Raw genomic sequence first — 24,067 nt, forward strand, 5'->3', positions numbered from 1 at the left:
GGACAAAATGCTTGCCTTGTGTGTGTGAGGCCCTGGGTTCCATCCCCTGCACTACAAAAAATAAATAAATTACAACAAAATCCACACACCCCCACCCCCCAAAAAAGGGCTTTAAAGAAAATAAAAGGAATAGAAAAAACAGAGAGAAGATGATGTGCTGGGAACAGAATTTCACAAGTTGATAGCATTTTAATGGGGCTAGCGTTCTGCACTCGGCTCTCCCACTTTTCAAGAGACCTTGTCACACAATTTTATCTCACTTGTAAGTGGCATCACCAAGGACATCCAGTTAAAAGTCCAGAAAACATGACCCAGTGGAAATCTAATACTAAATATTATTTCATGATTATCTTGGAAAAACCACAGGATCAATCCAGACCTATCCTCTTAACCTAACTAGGTTCACAGATTTAAATAGTCACTCATCAGCCACTCTAGGGAGGTGACTATGTGACGTCAATGCAGTGGATAAGAGACAAGTTATTTCAAGCACCCATTTTGTGTACCTAATGATGAGCACATTAATTTATTTATAATGCCAGCTAAAGCCCTTCTAAACTTATTTCCGATTTCAAAGGGATTTTATTTATTGCAGTACAGGGGATTGAACTTGGGGTGCTCTACTACTAAGTTACATCCCCATTCCCCTCCCTTTTTTATTGAGACAGGGTCTCACTGAGTTGCCTGACCTGGCCTTGAACTTGGAATCCTCCCACCTCAGCCTCTCAGTAGGTGAAGTTACAGGCATGAATCGTTTCGCCCAGCTTCAAAGAGATTTTAGAGGGAAGATAACTGCTGTTTTAGAACCTGCTATGTGCCAACCACGCTATCAGGTACTTTTCAAAGTGATTTTATTTTATTTAAAATCAAGTGTAAAACGCTGTAGTTAGACGTGACAGGCAGATCCTTATAGACTATGTGAGGATGAATTAAGCTAATGGATTGCTAGTGCTCGGTCAAAGTAAAATTCATCAAGAGTATAAATTTCGGGTATTATTATATCCTGGGTCAGAGTGAGCAAGTACCCATCTCTCAGCTCTGATGAATGCCACAGTCACTGTATAAAGAGGCAGGAACAAGGCCTATACGATGGCAAGAACAGCAGTGACATCCTAGTCCAGGGAACTACCCTGGATGGTAAGCTGGAAGTACTAAGGTGACACAGAACTGTGGGAAAACTGAGCCCAAGGGCTAAATCTTTACTGGCTGCTATTTACAGAGGGAAAGGTTGCCCAGACAACAAAGGGCTTCAGAGCCAGAGCCAGGTGTGAGGTGTGGCTCTGGGATTACAGATGTTGGATGTTACACGAGTTCCCTTTTGCCCCTTTTTTATTCCATGAGAGTAGGCAGATTAAGAACCCTATGCCATGCCTGCCACCTAGCTAACACAATCATGAGCTCAGAGCCAAACTTGGTTCATAAGTCACCAGCTTCCTTTCCTGGATTATTTGTGCATTAATTATTTATTATTTTATAACAAATTATTCTAACGCTTAGTGGACTGATAAAAGCATTTGCTATCTCACATTTTCTGTGGGTCAGGAATTTGGAATCAGCTGGGTAGCTCAGGCTCAGAACTTCTGTGAAGCTTAGTGAGGATGGAGGCAGGAAATAGTCATCTGAAGGCACGGCTAAAGCTAAGGAATGGATGTAATCTACAGTCCACAGGCCCAATCTGGCCCAAAGCCTGTTTTGTAAATAAAGTTTTATTAGAACACAGCCATCCTTTTTCATTTACATGTCGCCTATGGCTATTTTTACACTACCATAGCAGAATAGTTGTTATGGAGACTACATAAGACATATGCTTAAAATATTTATTATCTGGTAATTTACAGAAAACATCTGGAAACTCCTGGTCCAGAAAATCTGTATCCATGATGGTTTGCTCACAGGGCTGTTGACAATAGGCTATGTTCCTAGTCATGTGGGCCTCTCCTCTGGATGCTGCAGAGTCCTCACAACATGGAGCTGGCTTCCTGAAAGCAAGGGAATAAGGGCAGAGCCATTGTGTGTGTGTGTGTGTGTGTGTGTGTGTGTGTGTGTGTTTTAAACAACCAACCCTTGGAAGAGACATACCACCATTTTGCAGTATTATATTTACTGCTTACCATAACACCAAGATACAAGGTGGGAAGGGACTTCCCAAGGGTACACTTACCAAGAAGCATGGATCACTGAAGACCTTCTTAGAAACTGACATCAATAGGTACAGACCTATTCCCTACACTATAAAATCAGGGGATAGGACAGGATAATCTCTTTAGAATTTTTCAACTCTAACATTTGACAATTATATAATGCAGAGAATTTCTGAGATGTTTTTATTTCTGAACTTCAATCACAGAATACACAGTCATCCCTCTGTATGAGGGATTTTATTTCAGCCACACATACCCTTCCACCTGGGCCAATGGATACCAAAAATATGTAGATACTCAAATCCCTTACATAAAATAGCAATGCATCTACATATAATCTATGCACATCCTTCTCTCTCTCTGTGTGTGTATATGTGTATGTGTATATGTGTGTGTGTATATGTGTGTGTGTATATGTGTGTGTGTATGATATATATATATATATATATATATATATATATATATATATATATATATTTATGTGTGTGTGTGGTAGTGAGGTTTGAACCCAGGACCATGTACATGTGAGGCAAGTGCTCTACCTCTGAGCTACGCCCTAGCCCTACTGTATAAAGTAAGGCATCTCCAGATCACAGCTAATATCTAACACAATGTAAATGCTATCTAAATAGTTAATAGACAGTATTGTTCAGCACATAATGATGGAGGAAAAGTCTGTATATGTTTATTAAAGACACAATTTATTTTCATGAATATTATCAATCTTAGGTTTGTTGAATATGCGGGTACAGAAACCATAAATATGGAAGGCAAACTGTAGTCAATTAATATTTGTTACTGAATTTTAGCATCTGTATTTTCATTTTGACTTATGTTCACCATAATATTATCATTTATGTTGGCAGAACCATTATTAGTGTGAAGTGATTATTTTCCTTTAAGGTAGTATTTCAAAGAGTTCTTAAATTCAAACATTTCTTGTTTCTTTAATTCTATCCTTTGGAGAAAGAGACAGCTAACCAAATGTGCTATTCTCAGGGATTACTTTAAAAGTCCATATTCCTTAGTCCACAGGTCACTATGTTTTTAATCCAATCTCTTAGGCCTACAATCATTGCAAGATACAACATTCAATCACATCACTGAAATCTTGTAGCACTGTAAATCAATGGAAAATAATATTGGTTATTATGTTAAATAAAAAATTCCTATTTTAGCAGTTCAATAGTAATAAACAAACCTTAAAAAAAGTGTGGCTTCCTACACATAATAAATGTTCAATAATGGCTTCCTGAATCTCATATGCAAATATAACACAAGGAAGATAATTTCAAATTCCAAGGACTAACATTTAGTACTATAAAAAGTACAAAGGGATGAAATTTTGCCCCTAATGTTGTATATTTAACTAATGATAAACTCACTCAACAAATATAAATTCATCTGAAGTAATCCTGCCCCAGGAAGCTTCTAGTGGGTGGTCACAGACAAATTATCTTTGGGCTTGATGAAGTTCACAGTCATAACATAAAAGGTGGCATGTGGTGAAATATTCATAATTTAGATCTTAACAATGTTTAAGTATTAAATACATCGCACTTGGGTTACAGTTTGTGAGATAAAGCTCCTGCCTCCCTGAGCACAGAGCCCTCACTAATCATTTAAACTAGCAGTACAAGGTCAATTTACCCAACATTTCCCTAATCTTTCTACTCCCTCTAAAGACAAATGCAAATTTAAAAGATTTGTTTTCATCAATCATTTACTCCTAAAGATAAAAGATGCTAGAAAAACAACAACAACTGTGTTAAGATTATCTTTTAGGATGCTACTCCAGCATCTTCTCTGTCTTTCTGGATTACCAAAGAATCTTTTTCCTTAGTCCAGAAACTTGTCTTTGGTTCACCAAATCCTTTTTTAGTGGTGAGTAAATGGACCTGGGTTTGGTAACAACCATCGCCGCCACCATATTTCTTTATAACTTTTTTTTTTTTTCCCAGTGCTGGGGATCAAATCCAGGGCCTTGTACAAGCTAGAAGAATGCTCTACCACTGAGCTCTATACACAGCACATCTTCACAACTTCTGGTCTGACCAGTATAATCTTTAATATCCTAAATCATTTAGTAAAAAAGTGAGTATGTTGATAATCAGCCAGGAAAAACAAGAGCTACTCTTACATCTGTTAGCCCTCATGGCCAAGGAACTGTTAATAAGTACAGAATCCGAGACTGGGGACCTTACATGTCTTACTGGAATATATCTTTTGTTGTTGTTTTTAAACACACAGTTTTAAGCATTCTGAATCACCTAGAATAATTTGTTTTAGAGCAATTTTATTCTTTACAAACACAGATAGGTTTTAGTGACACATGTAAACACTATCCAAAGCACACAGCCAGAGTTTCCACAGCACATTGACCTGGAGGCCTTCCGGGTGGAAGGGACCGGTGCCTCCACGCCTGCCACTCACACTGTTTCTGATCTACTGGCATGGCAACTAGGAAAATGATAAATTTTATTCCATATCGTGGCCTATTTAGTAATTACACAAGTAAAATCAAATCTGGTTCTGATTTGGCCATGCTTCTTATATCTAGGGGAAAATTAAGATACACAGATTTTAAATTTTTCTTAGAAAATCAGTTGAGATAAGCAGCAACTCACATAGACTGTTTTACTGGGAGAGACAAAAAAGATCAGAAAGGCTTTCAAGAGATATAGTTTTATTTAATATCTAGATGCCTTAAAGAAATTTTCTCCAGGGAACCGACAACATGGGGGGGGGGGATGTGCCATCAGTGCATCAGTGGTAAGAGAGGATTGCTCTGGAGCCTGAATTTGTTAGCTGGTTTTCTAGCTAACAAAACAAGTACAAAGGACAAACTGTTTTCAAATTCCATCTGGCCTGGCTTGGGGTTATTTTATGGTCTTAGGAAGCTACCATTGTTACTGATGTCAACCGCAGTCACTCTTTTTGATTAAAAAAAAAAAATACTTGAACTTTGTCAAGGCCAGGCATGGGGTCTGGAAGCGCTGTGTGGGACTCCTCAGAAAGCATTCTCTTCCCCAATGATCACAAAAAGGCATGTGCCTTGCTTCAATTTTTGCTAGAGCAGTTACTCTAACACTCTTCGCTTTTTATCCAAGGACATCATCATCATTTATTTAATACACTGGCTTCTGAACTATGTATGAGTCAACAACCTCACCTTGATTAAGCAAAGATTTATTGAGTCTGCTGGGCACCAGGCCTTGCGCTGTGCCAGGCATCGCCTGGGTGGTGGGGATGTCACAACTCAAACAGGAGATGGAAGCAGAACCAAACACAGTGGGCCACACTCAGAAATGGGGGCAGGACCTACATCACACTATGGGGGAGGCTGACTGCAGGGGGCAGGTCAAGGGTAGTCAGAGTTACAAGCAGCAGGGGAGCCTGGGAGCCCTGCTAGACCCAAAAGTGAGAAGAAGAATGGCAGGAGAGGATACTAAAAAGAGGTGGACAGGAGCCAATAACTGTTAAGAGCATCAGTCTCCTTTCAAGAAGGTTATCATGTATCAGCTGGAGAAAGATCTACTGTGTGAAGAATAGCCTGTGAAAGGCTGCCAGGCCTTGCCCTGAGAACAGCTCTGAAGAGTCACTGGCACGTGCAGAGGTTTAGAACAGTCCTTGGCTCTGGTTCTCACCCTCTACTCTCCGGTTACTACTGCCCTCTCCTGTTGCCCTCTTGACTATTACTTCTGCGGAGTTGCAATCCTGACTCAACATCTGGCATTAGAGTACCACTCTATCCTAGAACTCCTTGGGGTCCCCCAAGTGACCCAGGGTGTCCACACATGAGGTATTCTCTTCCTCCCTCAGCATTCTATGCCCCGCACTCCACATGTGCACCTTACACTGTCACATTCCAGCCTCATTCTGATCTTATGTGGCAGGCACCATCTTCCTTGGCCCTATTCGAGTGTCAAGGAGACTATAACACAGAAAGGTCATGTCACCTGCTCAGTGGCTGCAGAGGATTGTGAACAAGCTGCCGGTACAGGAAGAATTGGGGTGGGGTGGGTTGGGGTGGGGTGGGGGCACTGGATCAGATGGCCACCCAAACTCTGAAAACAGTGTCAATTCTAGCTTCCCTTTACCTCCAGCCTACTGGACCCAGACCTAACTTTAGACCCTGAGAACCATCCTGTCCCCAAAGTCTGTGGCTCTGGCATTGCTGGACACTGGCTTTCTTAGAAGCTAACTCTTTTTTTCAGATTCAAAATTTCATTGTTTTTTAAACTTTAGTTTTTAGAAACTTTAGATTTTCAGAAAGATCAGGCAGATAGTACAGAGCCCCATATAGCCTACCACAAACATTTGATGTGAATTATATGTTGTCAGATCATTATGTGATTGTCTACCCAAGTCAACTTAGCATCCTCATTCTATGCTGTGAATTCTGATACTTTCCATTAAAAATGCTCATGTATCTACCATAACTTGAGAGCACAAAACAGGGGAAGAAAAGTTCAGAAGCTCTTAGGAAACGTTGGGAAAATGGTTAAAATACATTTAACCCTATAACATGAGAATGTGTTTTTTTTTATTGTTGTTGTTATTTTTTGTTTTTTTTCTGGTGCTGGGATTGAACTCAGGGCCCAGAGTCACACACACTAGGCAAGTGCACTACCACTGAGCTATTCCCCCTACCCAACAAAGAACTTTTTTAAAAAATATTTTATTAGTTATAGATGGACACAATGCCTTTATTTTATTTATTTTTTATGTGGTGCTGAGAATCGAACTCAGTGCCTCACACATGCTAGGCAAGTGCTCTACCACTGAATTAGTAGTCCCCCTGCCCAACAAAGAACTTTTGATGAGGCTTGGGGGTCCCACAGCTGACTTGAGGCTTCTGGGAGCTGTAATAAGCATAGTGATATCTTTTTAAGGTCCTCATCCTTGCTCTTTTAACTGACTCCTGAGGCTGTTACCTTTCTCAGAGGCTCCAGGCAGCTGACCCTGATCCTTGGCTGGGATGTGTTCCCTGGCTCAGGGAGGGCTGGTTGCCTGGGCTGGTTAAGTGGTGACAGCTCTAGGATGTTGTGTCCTTGTGCTCCAGGCCATCAAGTTATCACAAATGGTTCCTGGATAAGACTCCTTTCTATTTTTAATTGGATCTTAAAATGACTGAGAGCTGAATAAATCAATTTGAATAGAAATAAAAGGGCATCACTAGGATGGTATTTACCATGTAGAATTCTTCTTAAAGGTCTCAACCTACTGAAGCTTGATCATTTGAAGATGCCCTTTGCAAAGCAAACTGTTTTACTTTCCTCAGTTGGCCTCTCACCTTTAAATGTATCTAATTTGCCTTTATATTTGGAAACACTGCAGTTTCTTATTTGAAATGGAAAAAGCTCTGTTTGCAGGACATTTCCTTCCATGTTCTCTATTGCTTTCATTGCCACCCCTCCCATGGCTAGAGAAACAGCTGACTATACAGGGCACTTCTCCACGTGAGCTCCTGCCTCAGGATCATTTGATGCACTGGTTAAAAGGTTGATTTCTGGGCCTTTCCAAGACCATGGGATGAGTCTTTGACTTTATAAAGAAAAAAAAAAAAGGTTTTGTGAACCTGGTCCAGAGCATACTTGCTCACACACTCACTCATCTGAACTCAGGACTTTTCCTTGCTGCAGGGTGGGTTTGGCGGAGAGATGTAATAAGGGGGAGGGTTTCTTAAAATGTAGGTTCTTGGGTCCCACCTTAGATTTAGGGAATCAGTGTGTTCAGGGCACAGAGTCCAGATACATGTGTTTTTCAAAAGTTTTACATTTAAAATACACAGCCTTGGCAGGCTCAGTGGCACACACCTGTAATCCCAGCAACTTGAGAGTTGATGCAGGAGAATCACAGGTTCAAGGCCACCCTCAGCGACTTAGCCAGACTCCGACTCAAAGTAAAAAAGTGTAAAAAGGGCTGGAGGCACAGCTCAGTGAGAAGAGCACTTGTGTAGCATGTACAAAGCCTTGGGTTCAATCCTCAGTACCAAACACAAACAATAACAAAAAACAGCATTATTCAAAAACTGTCTGATGACTTAAATTTCTCAATCATACCTTGTCCAAAAAATAGGAATTGAGTTGAAAACTAAAAAAAATTCAAGCATAAATTAAATATAATAATTATTCATAACTATTAACAATTTCTATTGACAGGCTACTATCAATTTCTAGTCACTTAACAGTCACAAGGTCCAGGGACAGGACAGATTATTAATGAGATGCACTCTTAAATATATATATTTTCAGTTACTCTATTTTTTTTTAATCTGGGCCCGGAAATGGATCGGGGACCCAGCAGAAGCTGTCTCTGCTTTTGGCCCAGGGGAGCAGCCCAGTTAGTTGAGGCTACACTTAGTTACAAAGCAGATGGTAAAATGTCAGACGAAAGCAAAGGAGAAAAAAAATCTACATCCTAGAAATGGCTCCAGTTCAGCAGGTAAACCAAAGGCCTTGCCAATTAGCTCCACTCTTTGAAAAGCATGAGGTGGTGCTGACCTTCTGGTCCTTCTGGACCCCCTGGGCTGTGAGACTAGGAAAAATCTTTGTCTCTCCCTGATAGCAGCACGAACTGCGGGTCCTTGCAGCAGTGCGGGCCGTGTGACAAAGCCTTAGATCAGCAAGAAGGTGGCAAAGCCTTAGGTCAGCAAGAAGGAAGCCACTGCTACTGCATCTTCTGTCCAGACTTTGATTCTTGGATTAATAATTACAAGAAAAGAAAAAAGAAGAGACAGGAAGGGAGGAGCACTCTTCCTGGGTTTGTCCGATGCTGAGAGATCCTGACCACAGTACTCATCATGGCCTCCTGCCCTTTATTTGGCACAGAGAGCTTAAAAACCATCTTGAGGCTGGGGTGTGAATCAGTGGTAGAGCATGGGTTCCCACCTCAGTACTGAGGGGAAAAATTGTCTTTAGAAGAAGCCAGGGATGTCCTGTTTGAAGGCATGTGGTTAATAACACCAAGTCAAAGCCCAATTGACGATTCTCTGTCTTTCCAGAACATAAGAGCAATATCAGCATCCAAATCACCTTTTCTTACAAGAGACTGTTAATCAGAGAATCACATCTATGTCCTCAGGAGGAAAAAACTCCATAGAAACTTAAAATCTCTTATTAGATTTTTTTTCTTCTTTTCAAGTAACTCGAGGTAGAATTTTGGCCAGTTTTCATTTGTCAATTAAGATGAGTGTAAATAAACTTTTCTTTTGAGTTATGGCTTGCCCGCTGTCAGGAAGAGTGCTTCTGAAGGAGTCTCAGAGCTGACTGGAGATGTCACTCAGCCATGGCCACAGTAAATATACTCACCCTGACACCCCAGCAGAAAACAACAGCCCTGCCTCAGGCCTTCAGGTAAATGTATTTAATGACCTTGAAGCATGTTAATCATAACAGAGATCAGTAAATTTTTTTTTTTTTTTGCTTTTTAGATAAAGCTGTGGTAACATGAAATACTGAGGGGAAAGCTTATTAACACAAAGCAAGATCTTGTCTTGTCATTGAATTAAACATGTACACACTAGCCAGGAATCTGCCTGCCATAACCCACAAACGTCACCAGAAATATAATCATTGGAGAAACAAAGCTCATGTAACCAACCTCAGAGTCCATCAACAGATGAATGAATGGAGAAAATGGGGTTCATATATACAACGGTATTTTATTCAGTCATAAGTAAAAAAAATGAAATCATGGCATTTTCAAGAACATTCAGATGTGAAATGATTGGGCTATGGAAGGAAGCCTTGACCCAATAAGTAAATTAATTCCCCGATGGGATTTAACAGAGTGGTAACTGAAGGTGGGTAAGGTGTGGCTGAAGGTGGGCATGCCTTTGGGGTATGTATTTTCTATATGGCAAATGGAATCTCTCTCTGCTTCCTGATCATCAAGTGAGCCGCTTCTGCCATGATATTCTGCCTCACCTTGAGCCCTGAGGAATGGAGCCAGCTGACTATGGGCTGAGACATCTGAAACCGTGAATCCTCCTCTAAAATTGTTCTTGTCAGTCTTTTAGTCACAGCAACAAAAAAGCTAAAACATGTACCCTCCCACACAACTTTAAACCAACACCTCAAGTTTTTTCAACACATATTTTTTTCCTTCCTATTTTTACTTTTTTATTGGTACATTATAGTTGTACATAATAATGGTATTATAACTTGGCCAATATCACCCCCTAAACTACGCTCCACCTTGCCCTCCTCCCATTCCCTGGTTCCTTTTATCCACTGATCTCTCTTTGATTTCCCTGAGACCCATGCCCCCACATTTCTTGTCCTTTTACCTCTCCATCTCCCTCATACAACACTTGATCTTTTGAGTTTGGCTTATTCTTTACCTAATGTCTCTAGTTCTATCCATTTTCCTGAAAATGCCATAATTTCATTTTTTAATTTGTGACCGAATAAAATACCCCATTTTCTTCATTCATTCATCTATTGATGGACTCTGAGGTTAATTACATAGTTTGACTATTTTGAATTGTGCTGCTATACACATGGGTATGCATGTGTTACTATAAAATGATGACTTTTAATTCTTCAGAATACCACCAAGAAGTGGTATGGCTGGATCATATGGTGGTTCAATGCCCAGGCTTTTGAGGAATTACCATATTGATTTCCATAGTGGTTGTATTAATTTACAATCCCACTAACAGTGTAAAAGTGTTCCTTTCTCTCCACATCCTCTCCAACATTTAATACTGTGTGGATTCTTGATGACCACCATTCTGACTGAACATCTAACATTTATCATCATAAATTAAACAGATGTGAAATATATTTTCTAGCATATAATAAGTATCAACACAAAAATAAACTATAAAGTCATACTTTTAAAACCATTCAAAGGATATTTGATATTGTCATGATATGAAATCCATTACCATTCATTTGAAAAATACATAAATATGCTCTTAATTAACAGTTAAATTTTTTCCTTTTTTTCCCCTCATTGAAATCATATTTTCTTTCAAGGAATTTTATCCTAATAATTTTTTTTTTGCTTTAAAGTCTTTATAAAGCACTCTCTCATACTTAGCTATAATAGTATAAGTTGAAATTTAAAAGCTTTTAAAATTTTATGTGACATACATCTCTCTCTGTGTTAAAAATAAATATTCTTACAACTGCTGAACATAACTTTTTGGATACACTGAAGAGATGCATCTCTTAAAGAGAAGGATTTGGCTTTGGTGATTGGGGCGGGTGCTTTACTGAACTCAGCTTAGCCTCTAACATCTCCATTTTAAAAGGTTCTGTCACCTGGGAGGTTTTCATACTGGGATCCAGGCAAAGGGTAAGGCTCATTATAGAAGGGAGGTGCTCCTTTCTTCTGAAAAGTGGAACAAGGGCCATCAAGAAAGGAGAGGTGGCCAGGGATGGCCAGCAGGACACCGGGGCATCCTTAGGCAGTTAACATCTTAGGAAACAGTACATGTATAATAAACCAAACATCTGAAAACCCAGGCCCCAAAACTGTCTGCACCCATATGTTCCTACCAAAGTCGAAGGAGCATGGCTGTTTGGAGGCACTACACTCTGCCTACCCTTCTCTGTCCATCCTATTTTTCTGGCCCTCACTCTGTCTCTCCTTCAAACAAATGCAGAGCAGATACTTTAAAACACTTGAAATTCCCAGCCCATGGGTCTGTCCTCCTGTCTTGGTGTCTCTCTGACCTTAACTGAGAGGTTTACAGAGGAATTTACAAACAAACCTCATTTGCCTCATATTGCTATTTGGTCTCCATACTTGATTCATAGCCATAAACTTAACGTAAAAATTTTATTTGATGTTAAAATAAAGTTTATTCTATTTCACCTGATGTGTACTTTTTCTAAGGGGGAAAAAGGGCTTACCATGAATGTGGGGCAGGGAATAGAGGAGGAAGGAGAAGGGAAAGTGGAGGATGTGCTCACATGTGCCCACATGTGTCCAAAAAATGGCTTAAGGAATTATTCAAATCACCAACATGAGGATCATTCCCTATTTACTTACATTAACCTTTTAAGTGCCGAAAAGTGTACTGATAACAAATGGCAAATAAGACCCCTCCCACTGAGAATTACTTTTGACTTCAAAAAAGTAAGACATGCATAGTCAGAAAATTCAAACTGTATATGGAAAGGAAAATCTAATCACTCTCCTCAAAGGTACCTACCATATGGAGTTTGCTGTGAGCTCTTTCAAGAAAAACAAATGCATCTATCAGTAGTCATTCCTTTTTCTTTGCTTACCTTTTTCCCTTTGTAATTTGACTCAAAGGCTATTGTATTTCTGTGTCTTGTTTTTTCTACTTACAGCCAGTGTATATGTGTGTGTGTGCATGCGTGTACAAATGCACATACACACACCAGCACAAATTTCTTTTAAGATAGGATCATGGTTTTATTATATGAATACACTATCATTTATTTAATTAGACACTCCCTGAAGAATTTGTTGTCTCCAGATTTCTGCTAATAAAAATGTCTCTGCAACTATATTTTGATACACTGCAGATACAACCATAACCTTAGCAAGAATCATTTCTGTGTTGCAGAATAATTCATATCATGATTCAACTGCATTCGAGAAAGGCTGAAGCAATTTACACCTCTGCCAACAGTACATAAAAGAATGTCCATTTCTTATATCCAATGACAGTGGGTTATCAACAACATTTCCTAATAGAACAGAATGTGGCATTTCACTGGTGTGTGAATTTACATTTCTTTAATTTTGAATGAGGTTAAGCATTTCTACATTCTTTACCCTTTAATTACCAGATTCAGTTTGTAGAGACTTTTTTTTAAACTAAAGATAGTAAGCCTTTTTGACATATGCAAATATTTTCCCAGTTTGTCCAATTCCTTTGAGTTCATTTTTTTTTTTTTTGGTCATATAGAAGCTTTAAATTGTTCTTTAAGATTTGGGTTTGGGGTTCTAATTAGGAAAGCACCTCCCATTGGAAGATATCCCTAGGCTTTTTAATATACTTTTTATGGTTCAAGTTTTTCTATTTGAATCCTTCAACCATCTGTATCTGAGGCTGGAGGAAGGGGATTCATAAGTAATAAAACAAATAAAATGCAATGATTTTCCAAAACAGCTCTTTGTCTCAAACCACATAATATCTTCTTTTTTCCACTAACATATTTGTCACTTTTAATATCAACTAAATTCCAAGTTTTATTTGGGTCCACTTAGGAATTCTGCTATATTTTATTGATCTATTCATTTATACCCATATTAAAAATGTATTTATTATGATTACTGTATTATTCATAATGCTTTACTATTTGACAGAGCTTGGGACTTTTTCTTCATTTTTGGAAGTATTCTTGCTGTTTTCAAATGTTTATTTCTACATATTTGAATTGGCACTGCATTTATTTTTAAAATTTACTTATTTATATATGTATGTATTTTTAAGACAGAGTCTCACAAGCTGCCCAGGCTCACCTTAAACTTGCAATACTCCTTCTCAGCTTCCTGAATTGCTGGGAGGTGGGTGAGAGCCATTGCTCCTGGCCTGTCATTTCATTTTCACAGATTGAATTTTTTTTCTTAATCTCAGGAGAGTTTTAAAAATATTCTTTTTTAAAAAAAATATATTTTTTAGTTGTCAATGGATCTTTATTTTATTTATTTATATGTGGCGCTGAGAATTGAACCCAGGGCTTCATACACACTAGGCAAGAGCTCTACCACCAAGCCACAAGCCCAGCCCTAAAAATATTCTTAATTTAGATCATTATGTTCATAAATTATCACCTAAAGGTTTTATGTTTGGTTTCTTTTGTAAATGAGAATTTTCCTTTGATAATATGTTTTATTGGTTATTATTTCTTTTTTTTTTAAAGATAGAAAGAGGAGAGAGAGACAGAGAATTTTTTTAATATTTATTTTTTAGTTCTAGGCGGACACAACATCTTTGTTTGTATGTGGTGCTGAGGATCGAACCCGGGCCGCACGCATGCCAGGCGAGTGCGCTACCGCTTGAGCCACATTCCCCAGCCCTTGGTTATTATTTCTTATGAGTGGAAACAAATGAGTTTATATAAACTTTATAACCTTCCTTACCAAATTTTCCTATTATTTTAAATACTTTATCTTGTGACCTTTAGATACATAATCTTCTAGTTTTCTAGTAATGACGAACTTGCCTAGTTCAGGTTACTTCTGGGTTTCTTAGTTCTTCCTCTCCTCTGCTGCCGTGGTAAGCATCTCCAGAACAAGGCTGGGAACCAGTGGAGAAAACGTGCCTCTTGCCAAGTCTGTGAATGCTTCAGGTTCCACCATGGAGCAAGATGCTGGGTTTGGGTTTAAGATGTGAACACACTGGCTAGCCCATGTGCCAAAAGTGACCTTGCCTAAGTCTCAGGAGCACAGGTCCCTTGATCTTCTCCTCTTCTATGTGATCAACATGAGCATAGCTCTGTCCAGGGCCAGGCTCTCCCTCTTCTGGGGAGACCCCACCTAATCAGGGACATATAGTACTTTAACGTGGGAATCTCCTGTCTATCTTTGTGCTATCTTTGACCTCCTTGCTTCTGTAAGAGGGACAGCTAGTGCGGGTCCTCTTTATATATTTTCCCCATTCAATTCTCCAAACATACAAAACAAAACAAAAAATCCTGTGCAAAGTGGTAAAAGGCTGACAAGACTGTTGTCCAAGATGTCCTAGACATAGACTAGTCTCCTTTGAAGATACTGCCTTATAGATTCTGGTACTTAAATCCCGATGTCTTACCAGAGATAACTAGCTCTGGGCATCCAGGAATTTTCTGTCTCCTTATTACAAGCAGAAAAGTCACCCAAATGTGAGTTCCAGCATGACTGCTTTTTGGTTCTCTCTCTGTTATCTGGTGGAATGTGGAAAAAATGGAAAAGCAGTTCCTCCTTTCATGGCAATTTTTGCTGCTTCTACCCACACATTTTCATTCTTTCTCATTCTCCGCAGGATATTATTTAGAATTCTATTTACTCACTTCTCCTTCCCTAAGATTTCTTTATTGAGCAGATTTCTCTATAGAAACTGTAGGGAGCAGCCCCAGGGTGATTCTCTGAATTCTCTGTCTTGTACTTTGGTTGAATGCTAGTTCTAGTCTTTATTTAACATTGCTTGAATCTTTTAATTTGCTTAGTTTAGTCCTTCAAACCTATTTGTTGCTCACATTATTAGGATTTTGGTTTGGCTATGCCATCTTAAACTGGGGTCCTCTGTATTTATTTAAATTGGTAATTCAATGCAAGAGAAAACGTTTGACTCTCATGAATTAGGCTTCCTCTCATTTGCTGAAAAATACTGGGCATTCATTTTTCAGGACAGTTGCTCTTACCTGCTGCTTGAGTGCCTCCAAGGACTCAAATTCCAATCTGGCCAGTTTCATCTGGATATGTCGTGGTTTATCAGGTATGGCAAATGCAAGTATAAACTTTAAAGCCAGGAGTGCATGCTGAAAACAAGAAAGAGCATATGTTGATATGCTAACACTCACTCATGTGTGCAAGGAAACAAATTGGAACCTACCCAATATGGGATTCTTTTCATTAACCTTAGGTACTTTTTAAGTATTGGCTTGTGAAGTATCAAAGACTAATCAGTTATATTTAGTCCACCCCACTGTAGTCCATTCTCTTATGATTGATGTATTTTGCTTTATTCTTTTAAAATTAATTTTTACCATAAATTGATATCCTAGGCCACCCTCAATGTTTTATAGAAAAATAAAGTTTATTCCAAAGTCTTCTACAACTTTTTTTCTACCTGAGCCCTAACAATGTATTTCAATGTGCACTATTTGTCAGGCTGATCCATTCTCTGCCCAACAATATCCCTCGGTGCTGCAGCACAGGATGAGCTTCAGTCAATGTTCATATGTCTTAGATACAAGGTGCCTTAAACCCTCTGCCTCCCCTTAGTGTCTGGTGCAATTTCTTTCATGACATGATAACCATAAATATTGATTAAATGATTGATGATAACTGATTGTAACCTTATGCTGCTGACTCCACATATATTAGGATCAATACTGAGAAATGTAACATGTATCCATGAAAATATAGAAAATCTAAAACCTGGTTAGTATGTTTCCTTTCTACACTATCATCATGACCAGTTCTCTATTATATAATGACGTGAGATTTAAAATTAACCCAAAGATATTGCTTCCATTGGCAACCGTGCTCTTCAGACATCTAGCTTCAACTTACTGATGCTTCTCCAATCCTAGCATCACCTGTGATCTAGGATCCACACCCACAGATATCTGAGCAATCAAAAGAATGAAGCCTCTGTGAGGACAGCATGAATTACAAAACATTAATTGCTGTGTACTTTTAAAAGTAAGAAATAATTAAAAGGCATTAAGAAAATCAATGAAGGAGACAGATTAGCCTTCAAGAAATGCTACACATTCAACAGAAAAAGAAGACAGTTGAAAAAAATTAAATGAATTCTTTACTGTGACATTTATCAAAAGAAGGATGAGGAATAAATAGTAAGTAGATAACTCCTGGGAGAAGCATGACGTGGGAAATGCCAGAACAAGCAATAATTCAATCAGAAGACTGGTCAGGCCAGGCAAGAAGTCTGGAGTGGACCAGGGTTAGGTAGGCTTCACTTTGACTTGCCCACCATGACCAAGGGTGACACTGGAAGAAGCTGATTAGGGGTCAAGAGCAGGAAAACTAGATGGTACAGCCTGGATCAGATGATATCACATACTGTATTTCTGAACTGAATGAATTCAATTAATAAGAATCTGGATATAATCTACAGAGAATAAACAATTAAGAAAAGGCTATGCCACACCATTATTTTATTCTATTAGAGTACTGAGGTATAATTTAATGTAAGATGTTCTCTTCAGTTGACATATCAAATAAGAAATAAATAATTTAGTAGATGAAAAAAAATCTTTCATATTTTTCAGAAACTGGGTGGCCTTAGGTTGCCAAAGCCCCACGAAGACCACGTCACTGGCCTCTTTCCATCTCTCCTAACAAATCTGTACCCATTTCCTCTTCCTCCACGTCTTAGTGGGAATTGGTTTAAAAAACAAAACAAAACAAAATGATCCTGCTGAGGAAGAACATGCTTCCCTTGGGCAAGCCATCTGGAAGGTGTGCTCGGACTGGCTATCTGACTGAGCAAGGCTGCCACAGACCTTAGTGACATGGTTTCCATAGGAACTATTTACAACTCTCATGAACTAAAACAGCTGGCACTGATTTGGTAATATTAATTCAAACATGAGAGCATTGAAACTGATTTAAGTACATATATCAACATACTTTTATGATTAATTCTCTATAATTTATTTTCTTAAAATGTCTCCACAGTGGTTTTCTTTGGATAGTGGCATGTGTGATCTCTCTATCCTTAGACTTTAATGAACATGCATTAATATGAGGGGAAACTTTTTTTTCTGATTCCTGTAGTGGCATATCTGCAGCATTATCTCTTTGCATTCAGAATCCAGCCTCAACTTAACAACAGAAACTCCTTCAGAAAGAGTCCTCTCCTGATTACCAGACAAATTACATGTCCAAATACATTTATGAATGTGCCCAGTGGGGCAGAGAAAGTAAATATTATGGAATTAGGATTTTAAGAAAATAACCTCAGGAATTTTCATTTTAAGGTAGTAGACTGCTAAACATATATATCATATCTACCTCTTCCCAAGGGTTCCCTGAAATGACAGAAATATATATTTTCTAAAAGGAACAAGACTGAATGATGAGAAGTTGCCAAAACTTCTGAGGAGAGGACCAATGATGTGGATGGAAAATGCTGATTAAGTCTTCTGAGACAAAGGCAGGTTCTTTCCCAAAGAAGCCCTAGAGAGGGGACAATGTCAGATTTGCCCACCCCCACAAAAAGGAAAAGATTGTGCCAAGGAGTCAGTACAAAGTAGATACATTAAAGAACAGATTCAGAAAAGCAGGGCCCATGTATGATAATAATATAATACTGAACTGAAAAATTCAACAGCAGGCTTGACCAAGCAGAAGTAAGAATAGACAAATTCAAAAGACAGGTCATTTGAAATTACTGAGTCACAGGAAAAAGAAAACAAACAATCAAAAAAAAAAAGAATGGAGAAAAGTAAAGAAAGTTTGATGAGACACTATCAACTGGATGAATTCTAGAAGGAGAAGAGAGAAAGAAAGGGGACAGAGCATATTCAATAATGGTTGAAACTCCCCAAATTTGAGGAAGAAAACATTCAAATTCACAAAGAGGTCCATACCAAGACACATTATAACCAAACTATGAAAAATCAAAGACAAAGATGGAATGTTGACAGCACCAAGAGAAAAGTGACTCATAACGTACAAAGGAGCTTCTAGAAGATCATCAGCAGAGTTCACAGCAGAAACATTACAGGCACAAGGAAATGGGATAATATCTCAAAGTGCTGAAGGGAAAGAATACTACATCTTGAAAAATTGTCATATAGAAGAAATAAATAGATAAACAAAAGAAGATGGCGTTCATAACCATTAAATCTGAGTTAAAAGAAATGCTAAAGGGAATCCTTCAAGTTCAAATTCAAAGACACTAGACAGTGAGAGACACAAATGCATATGAAACATTAAACCTATCCTGTAAAGATAAATATGTAGACAAATACAAAATACTTCAATAATGGTGATGTGTAGATCACCTTCAATTTGGTATTGAATTGAAAAGATAAAAGTAAAAAGTATAAAACAATGAGGACAAAATGTAATTTGTGATGCTAATAATATAAAGTGGCAAGGGGAAGAGGTAAAAAGGCACTGAGTTGTTGTAGGCTACTGAAGTTATTGTCAGTTGTTATCAGATTAATAAAATCAGTTGTTAGCATATCATAAAATGTTTACTGTAATCTCCATGGTCATCACAAAGAAAATACCTGTAGAAAATACAAAAAAAGAAAATAAGAAAGGAACAAACTAAGCTATTACCAGAAGAGCAGAAGGAGAAAAGGAACTAGCAAAATATAAAAGAAGGTAGCAAGACAGGAAAAGAGGGACAAAATAACTACAAGACATATAAAAAACAATTTGCAACGGTAATAGTAATCTGTCTACTGATAATTACTTTAAATGTAAATAGATAAAACTCCCCAAACAAAAGACACAGTATGGCTAAATAGATCTAAAAGTAAGATATACTATATGCTACAAGATGAAAGGATACACATCAGATCAAAGTGAAACAAAGATACTCCATGCAAATGGTAGGCAAAAGAAAGCAGGGGTAATCATACTTACATTAGACAGAATAGACTTTAAGTCAAAAACTATAATAAGTGACAAATAGGGACATCGTGGAAGGATAAAATTCACCAGGAAGATAGAACAACTATAATACATATGCATCCAGCATCCGAGTAGTCAAATATTGCAGCAAACATTGATAGACTTGAAGGAAGACATGGACAGTAAAACAAGTCAGAGATTTCAATATCCCACTTTCAGTAATGGATAGCACAGTCAGACACAGGATCAGTAAGGAAACAGGGAACTCAAACAATACTGTCAACCAATTTGACATAGTAAACATAAATATTCCAATCAATAACTTTGAGTAAACTTCTTCAAGTGTACTCAGAACTTTCTCCAAGATAAATGACATTAGACCACAAAGCAAGTCTTAACAAATTTAGGAAGACTGAAGTTATATCAAGTATCTTTACCAACCACAATGAAATAACACTAGAAATCAAAAGCAAAAGAAAAAATGGAATTTGAGTATGGAAATTAAAACAAAGCAAAACAAAAATCAATCAATGAGTCAAAAAAGAAATCATAAGGGCAATTAGAAATTTTTTTTTTCAATGCTGGGGATTGAACCCAGGGCCTCATGAATGCTAGGCAAGGGCTCTACCAGTGAGCTGCACTCCCAATTAAGAAACTATCTCAAGACAAATGAAAGCAAAAACATAGCAAAACTAAGAGATGCAGCAAAAGTGGCACTCAGAAGAAAGTTTATAGTAGTAAATACCTACATTTCTTAAATCAGTAACTTAGACTATCTTAAGAATCTACAAAAGAACTAAAACTAAGGTTCACAGAAGGAAAGAAATAATAAAGATTAGAGAAGAATTAAATAGAGACTAGAAAACCAATTAAAAAACAATAAAACTCAGTTTTTTAAAGATCAATAAAATTAACTAGACTACTGAAAAAGAGAAAAATCATGTATCAGAATTCACAAATAAAAAAGAGACATTATAACTGATGCCATAAAAATAAAAAGGATTATGAGTCTAACTATGAATAATTATATACTAACAAACTGGATAACCTAGAAGGAATAGATAAATTCCTAGAAACATACAACCTACCATGATAAGATTATGCAGGGAAAAAAAATCTGAACAGAATCATCTATCAAGGAATTTAAATCAGTAATTGTAAATGACCCAACAAAGAAAAGCCCAGGACATTTAAAGAATTAATGCTACTTTGAAAAATCTTCCAAAAATCTGAAGAGGAAGAAACACTTCCTAATCATTTTGTAAAGCCAACATTACCACGATACCAATACCAGAGATCTAAGAAGAAAACCACAGACCAATATCCTGGATCAGATGAATGCACAATCTTCAACAAAATACAAGCAAACCAAACTCAACAGCACATTCATATATCATGACTGGAATTTATTCCTACAATGCACAGGTGGAACAACACATGAAAATCAATGAATTTAATATATCATATTAAATGGTATATTAACCACATGATATTTCAATTGATGCAGAAAAAGTATGTGATAAAATTCAATGCCCTTTCATGATTAAATAAAAAAATCAATAAATCAGGAATAGAAATAAACTACCTCTGGATGGAACTTGAGGTTAAGCAAAATAAGCTAAATTAAAAAGGTTAAGGATCCTATGTTTTCCCTTAGAAGTGAAAGCTAGAGAACAAAAGGAAAAGAAAGTGTGTGTGGGGGGGGCAGGGATCTCAGAAAAATCAAAGGGAGGTCAGTAGAGGAAAAGATGGGAGGACAGGAAGGAGAAAGAAAGTGCTGGGGAGTGATATTTATCAAATTATGTTGTTACATTGTGTGCATGCACAAAATTGTAACAATAAATCCCATCATTATATACAATGTTACACACCAATTAAAATGTGGAAAGGAAAAAAACCTTAAAAATAAATAAACAAAAGGAAAAAAATAAACTACCTCAAAGTAATAAAGACCATATCTGAAAATCTCAGAGCTAGCATAATACCCAATGGTGGAAAACTGGAAGCTCTACATCTATGGTCAGGAGCAAGGCAAGGACGCCCACTCTTGCCATTTCTATCCAACACATACTGGAAGTTCCAGCCAGAGAAAAATAAATAAAAGATATCCAAATTGGAAAAGGAGTAGTAAAATCACCTTTGTCTGCGGATGCCAAGATCCTAAGTGGTAAACACTAATACTGCACACACACACACACACACAGAACTAAAATGAATTCAGTAAAGTTGCAAGATACAAAATCAACATGCAAAAATCAGTTGCTTTTCAATACATTAACAATGAACAATCTGAAAAGAAAATTTAGAAAACAATCCCACTTACAACAGCAAAAGACTGAAATACTTAGGAATAAAGAATTTAAAAGACTTCTATGCTGAACACTGCAAAACACTGACACAAGAAATTAAAGAAGATACAAATAAATTCAAGGTCATCCTGCATTCTTTATTATAAGACTTAATATTGTGAAAATGCCTGTACCACCCAAAGTGAGCTACAGGATCAATGCAATCTCCATCACAGAAGATTCTCTTAGTCTAGAGCTCAAAGGACCTCAGAGTATATATTTTAGGCTTTGCAGCCACATAGTCTCTATCACAGCTATGCAACTCTGCCATCCTTGGAGCATGAAAAGCAGTCACAGACAACACTAAACAAATGGGTGCCAATTAGTAATAGGATGATCTGGTCCTTTGGCTGGAATTTGCAGTCCTTTGGCATAAAAGCCTGCACAAGGGCCTGAAAACTCTCACTAACTATTTTAATCAGTTAACTGACTCAAATGAATATTTATCAAAAGGTGAGAAAGCATTATCCAATTTGTTTCAATAACATGACAAATAGGAAATTTCTCTGGAGTTTAAAAGGAGGCCTCTTGCGGGGTCTGCAACCGCCTGGTAGATTGCCCTGAGAAAATGCCCTCAGGGCAGCACAGCACCAGGGACCTGGTAGACCTTGGAGCCTGGGTTGTCTGCATGGGCTATTTCCCAAGATAAGTGCATAAAGAATTGGGCTTCAAAGGTTAATGGAGGGGCTGGGGATGTGGCTCAAGCGGTAGCGCGCTCGCCTGGCATGCGTGCGGCCCGGGTTCGATCCTCAGCACCACATACCAACAAAGATGTTGTGTCCGCCGAGAACTTAAAAATAAAATATCAAAAAATTCTCTCTCTCTCTCTCTCTCTCTCTCTCCTCTCTCACTCTCTCTTTAAAAAAAAAAAAAAGGTTAATGGAAAGCTGAAATCTAAGAGAAACATAAAGGAAAAACCACAGTGAGAAAATGTTAGGAGAGTCAAAATAATGAGAGATAAGAGTGCCTGATTACAATAAAACATGAAATGTTTTCTACCTCCTCCTTTATCCCTTCACTTAATTCAACAGTAGCTTGGAAAAATATGCCCATTAGATCAAATTAATAGAAGGAACAAATTTAAGGGGTTATGAATAAGTTAAAATCTATGACCCATGGGCTCTTCCTTTTAAAAATATAATCTCTACTGTAGGCACCTACTAACCAAGAGGTTCCAAATAGGTGGAGGACACTGCAGGACACTGTATGATGGGGTTGTCAATTGTCATTGGGGTGAGAAAGTTGGCTTTAAAGGCGTTGGCTACCCCTGTGTCACCAAAGAACACACCTTAAACCTTCTTAAAGCAATTTACATGTGTCAAGTTTGTTTCTCTCCCATTCAGACTCACATTTCATGCACAAAGCAGTTTCTAAGCCAGATGTGATGATGGGGAAAGGAAGTGAGATCTCCAAAGGGTTGTTTTATTTGGAGCTTGCTTTGCTTTTTCAATAATTATTTTGATTACTTGACAAGTAAAACAAAAAACAAGCCACACTTAATAACTGTGTGCCTGGTGATGCTCTGGAAGGCCTGGAAGCAAAGTGATACACTACAATAGTCGCTTAATTTTACTATATACTCACTTCATTTACTTTAATTAAACCATTAAGTGAGAATTTAAGTCACCCTGGAGAAACACACACCTGTAACCCCTAAACCATTAAGCACAGGCCAAATGTGGTGCTCCTGGGGACACCGAGGGCTATGGCTCTGCAAGCAGGCAGAGAGGGTGCACTGATGCCACCTGCCAAATGCTTGGCTCATTAGTAACTGGCTCGTCGCCTGACACAGCTGTGGTGTTACAGTGAGGATCGTGACTGTCCCCAAAGGCCCACCACAGGTTGAAGGCTTGGTCCCCAGTCCATTCCATGGTGCTATTAGAAGGTGGTAAAACCTTTAGAAGGTGGGCCATCATAAGGGGAATTAGCTCCCTGGGCAGGCTACTCTTAAGGGAAAACTGGGGTCCTGGCCCCTTCTTTTTTCTCAGTTTTCAATTCCTGGCTGCCATGAGGTGAACAGGACTCCTCTGCCATGTATGTATGCCACATCTGTTGTGCTATATGCCATAATATGTTGTGCTGCCACAGGTCCAAAGCAACAGGGCCAAGGCACCATGGACTGAAACCTCTGAAACCTTGGGCCAAAATAAACATTTCTTCCTTTTAAGTTAGTTTCTCTCACTAACTTACTATTTCTGACTCAGTGATGAAAAGCTGACATGCACACGTCAAGATAAATAGGGTTCAGGAAACTTCAGTGGTGGAGTCTTAACAGGAAATGGATTTGATGCTCCTTTTGAGGTATAGTCCAGGTCCAGCTGAACTGTC

At 38.1% G+C, this 24,067-nt stretch overlaps 1 protein-coding gene across 3 annotated transcripts in view; it reads right to left on the bottom strand.

The window, feature by feature from the left end:
- Ano10 (anoctamin 10) overlaps positions 1-24,067 on the bottom strand; it is a 180,295-nt gene that overhangs the window by 38,855 nt on the left and 117,373 nt on the right. For all 3 annotated transcript variants that reach the window (XM_026408071.2, XM_026408072.2, XM_077795673.1), the window contains exon 12: positions 15,476-15,592. In XM_026408071.2, coding sequence (XP_026263856.1) covers positions 15,476-15,592 — 117 coding nt within the window. The remainder of the gene's footprint in view (positions 1-15,475; positions 15,593-24,067) is intronic.

Source organism: Urocitellus parryii, chromosome 3 (assembly GCF_045843805.1).
Source record: "Urocitellus parryii isolate mUroPar1 chromosome 3, mUroPar1.hap1, whole genome shotgun sequence".
NCBI classification, from domain to species: domain Eukaryota; kingdom Metazoa; phylum Chordata; class Mammalia; order Rodentia; family Sciuridae; genus Urocitellus; species Urocitellus parryii.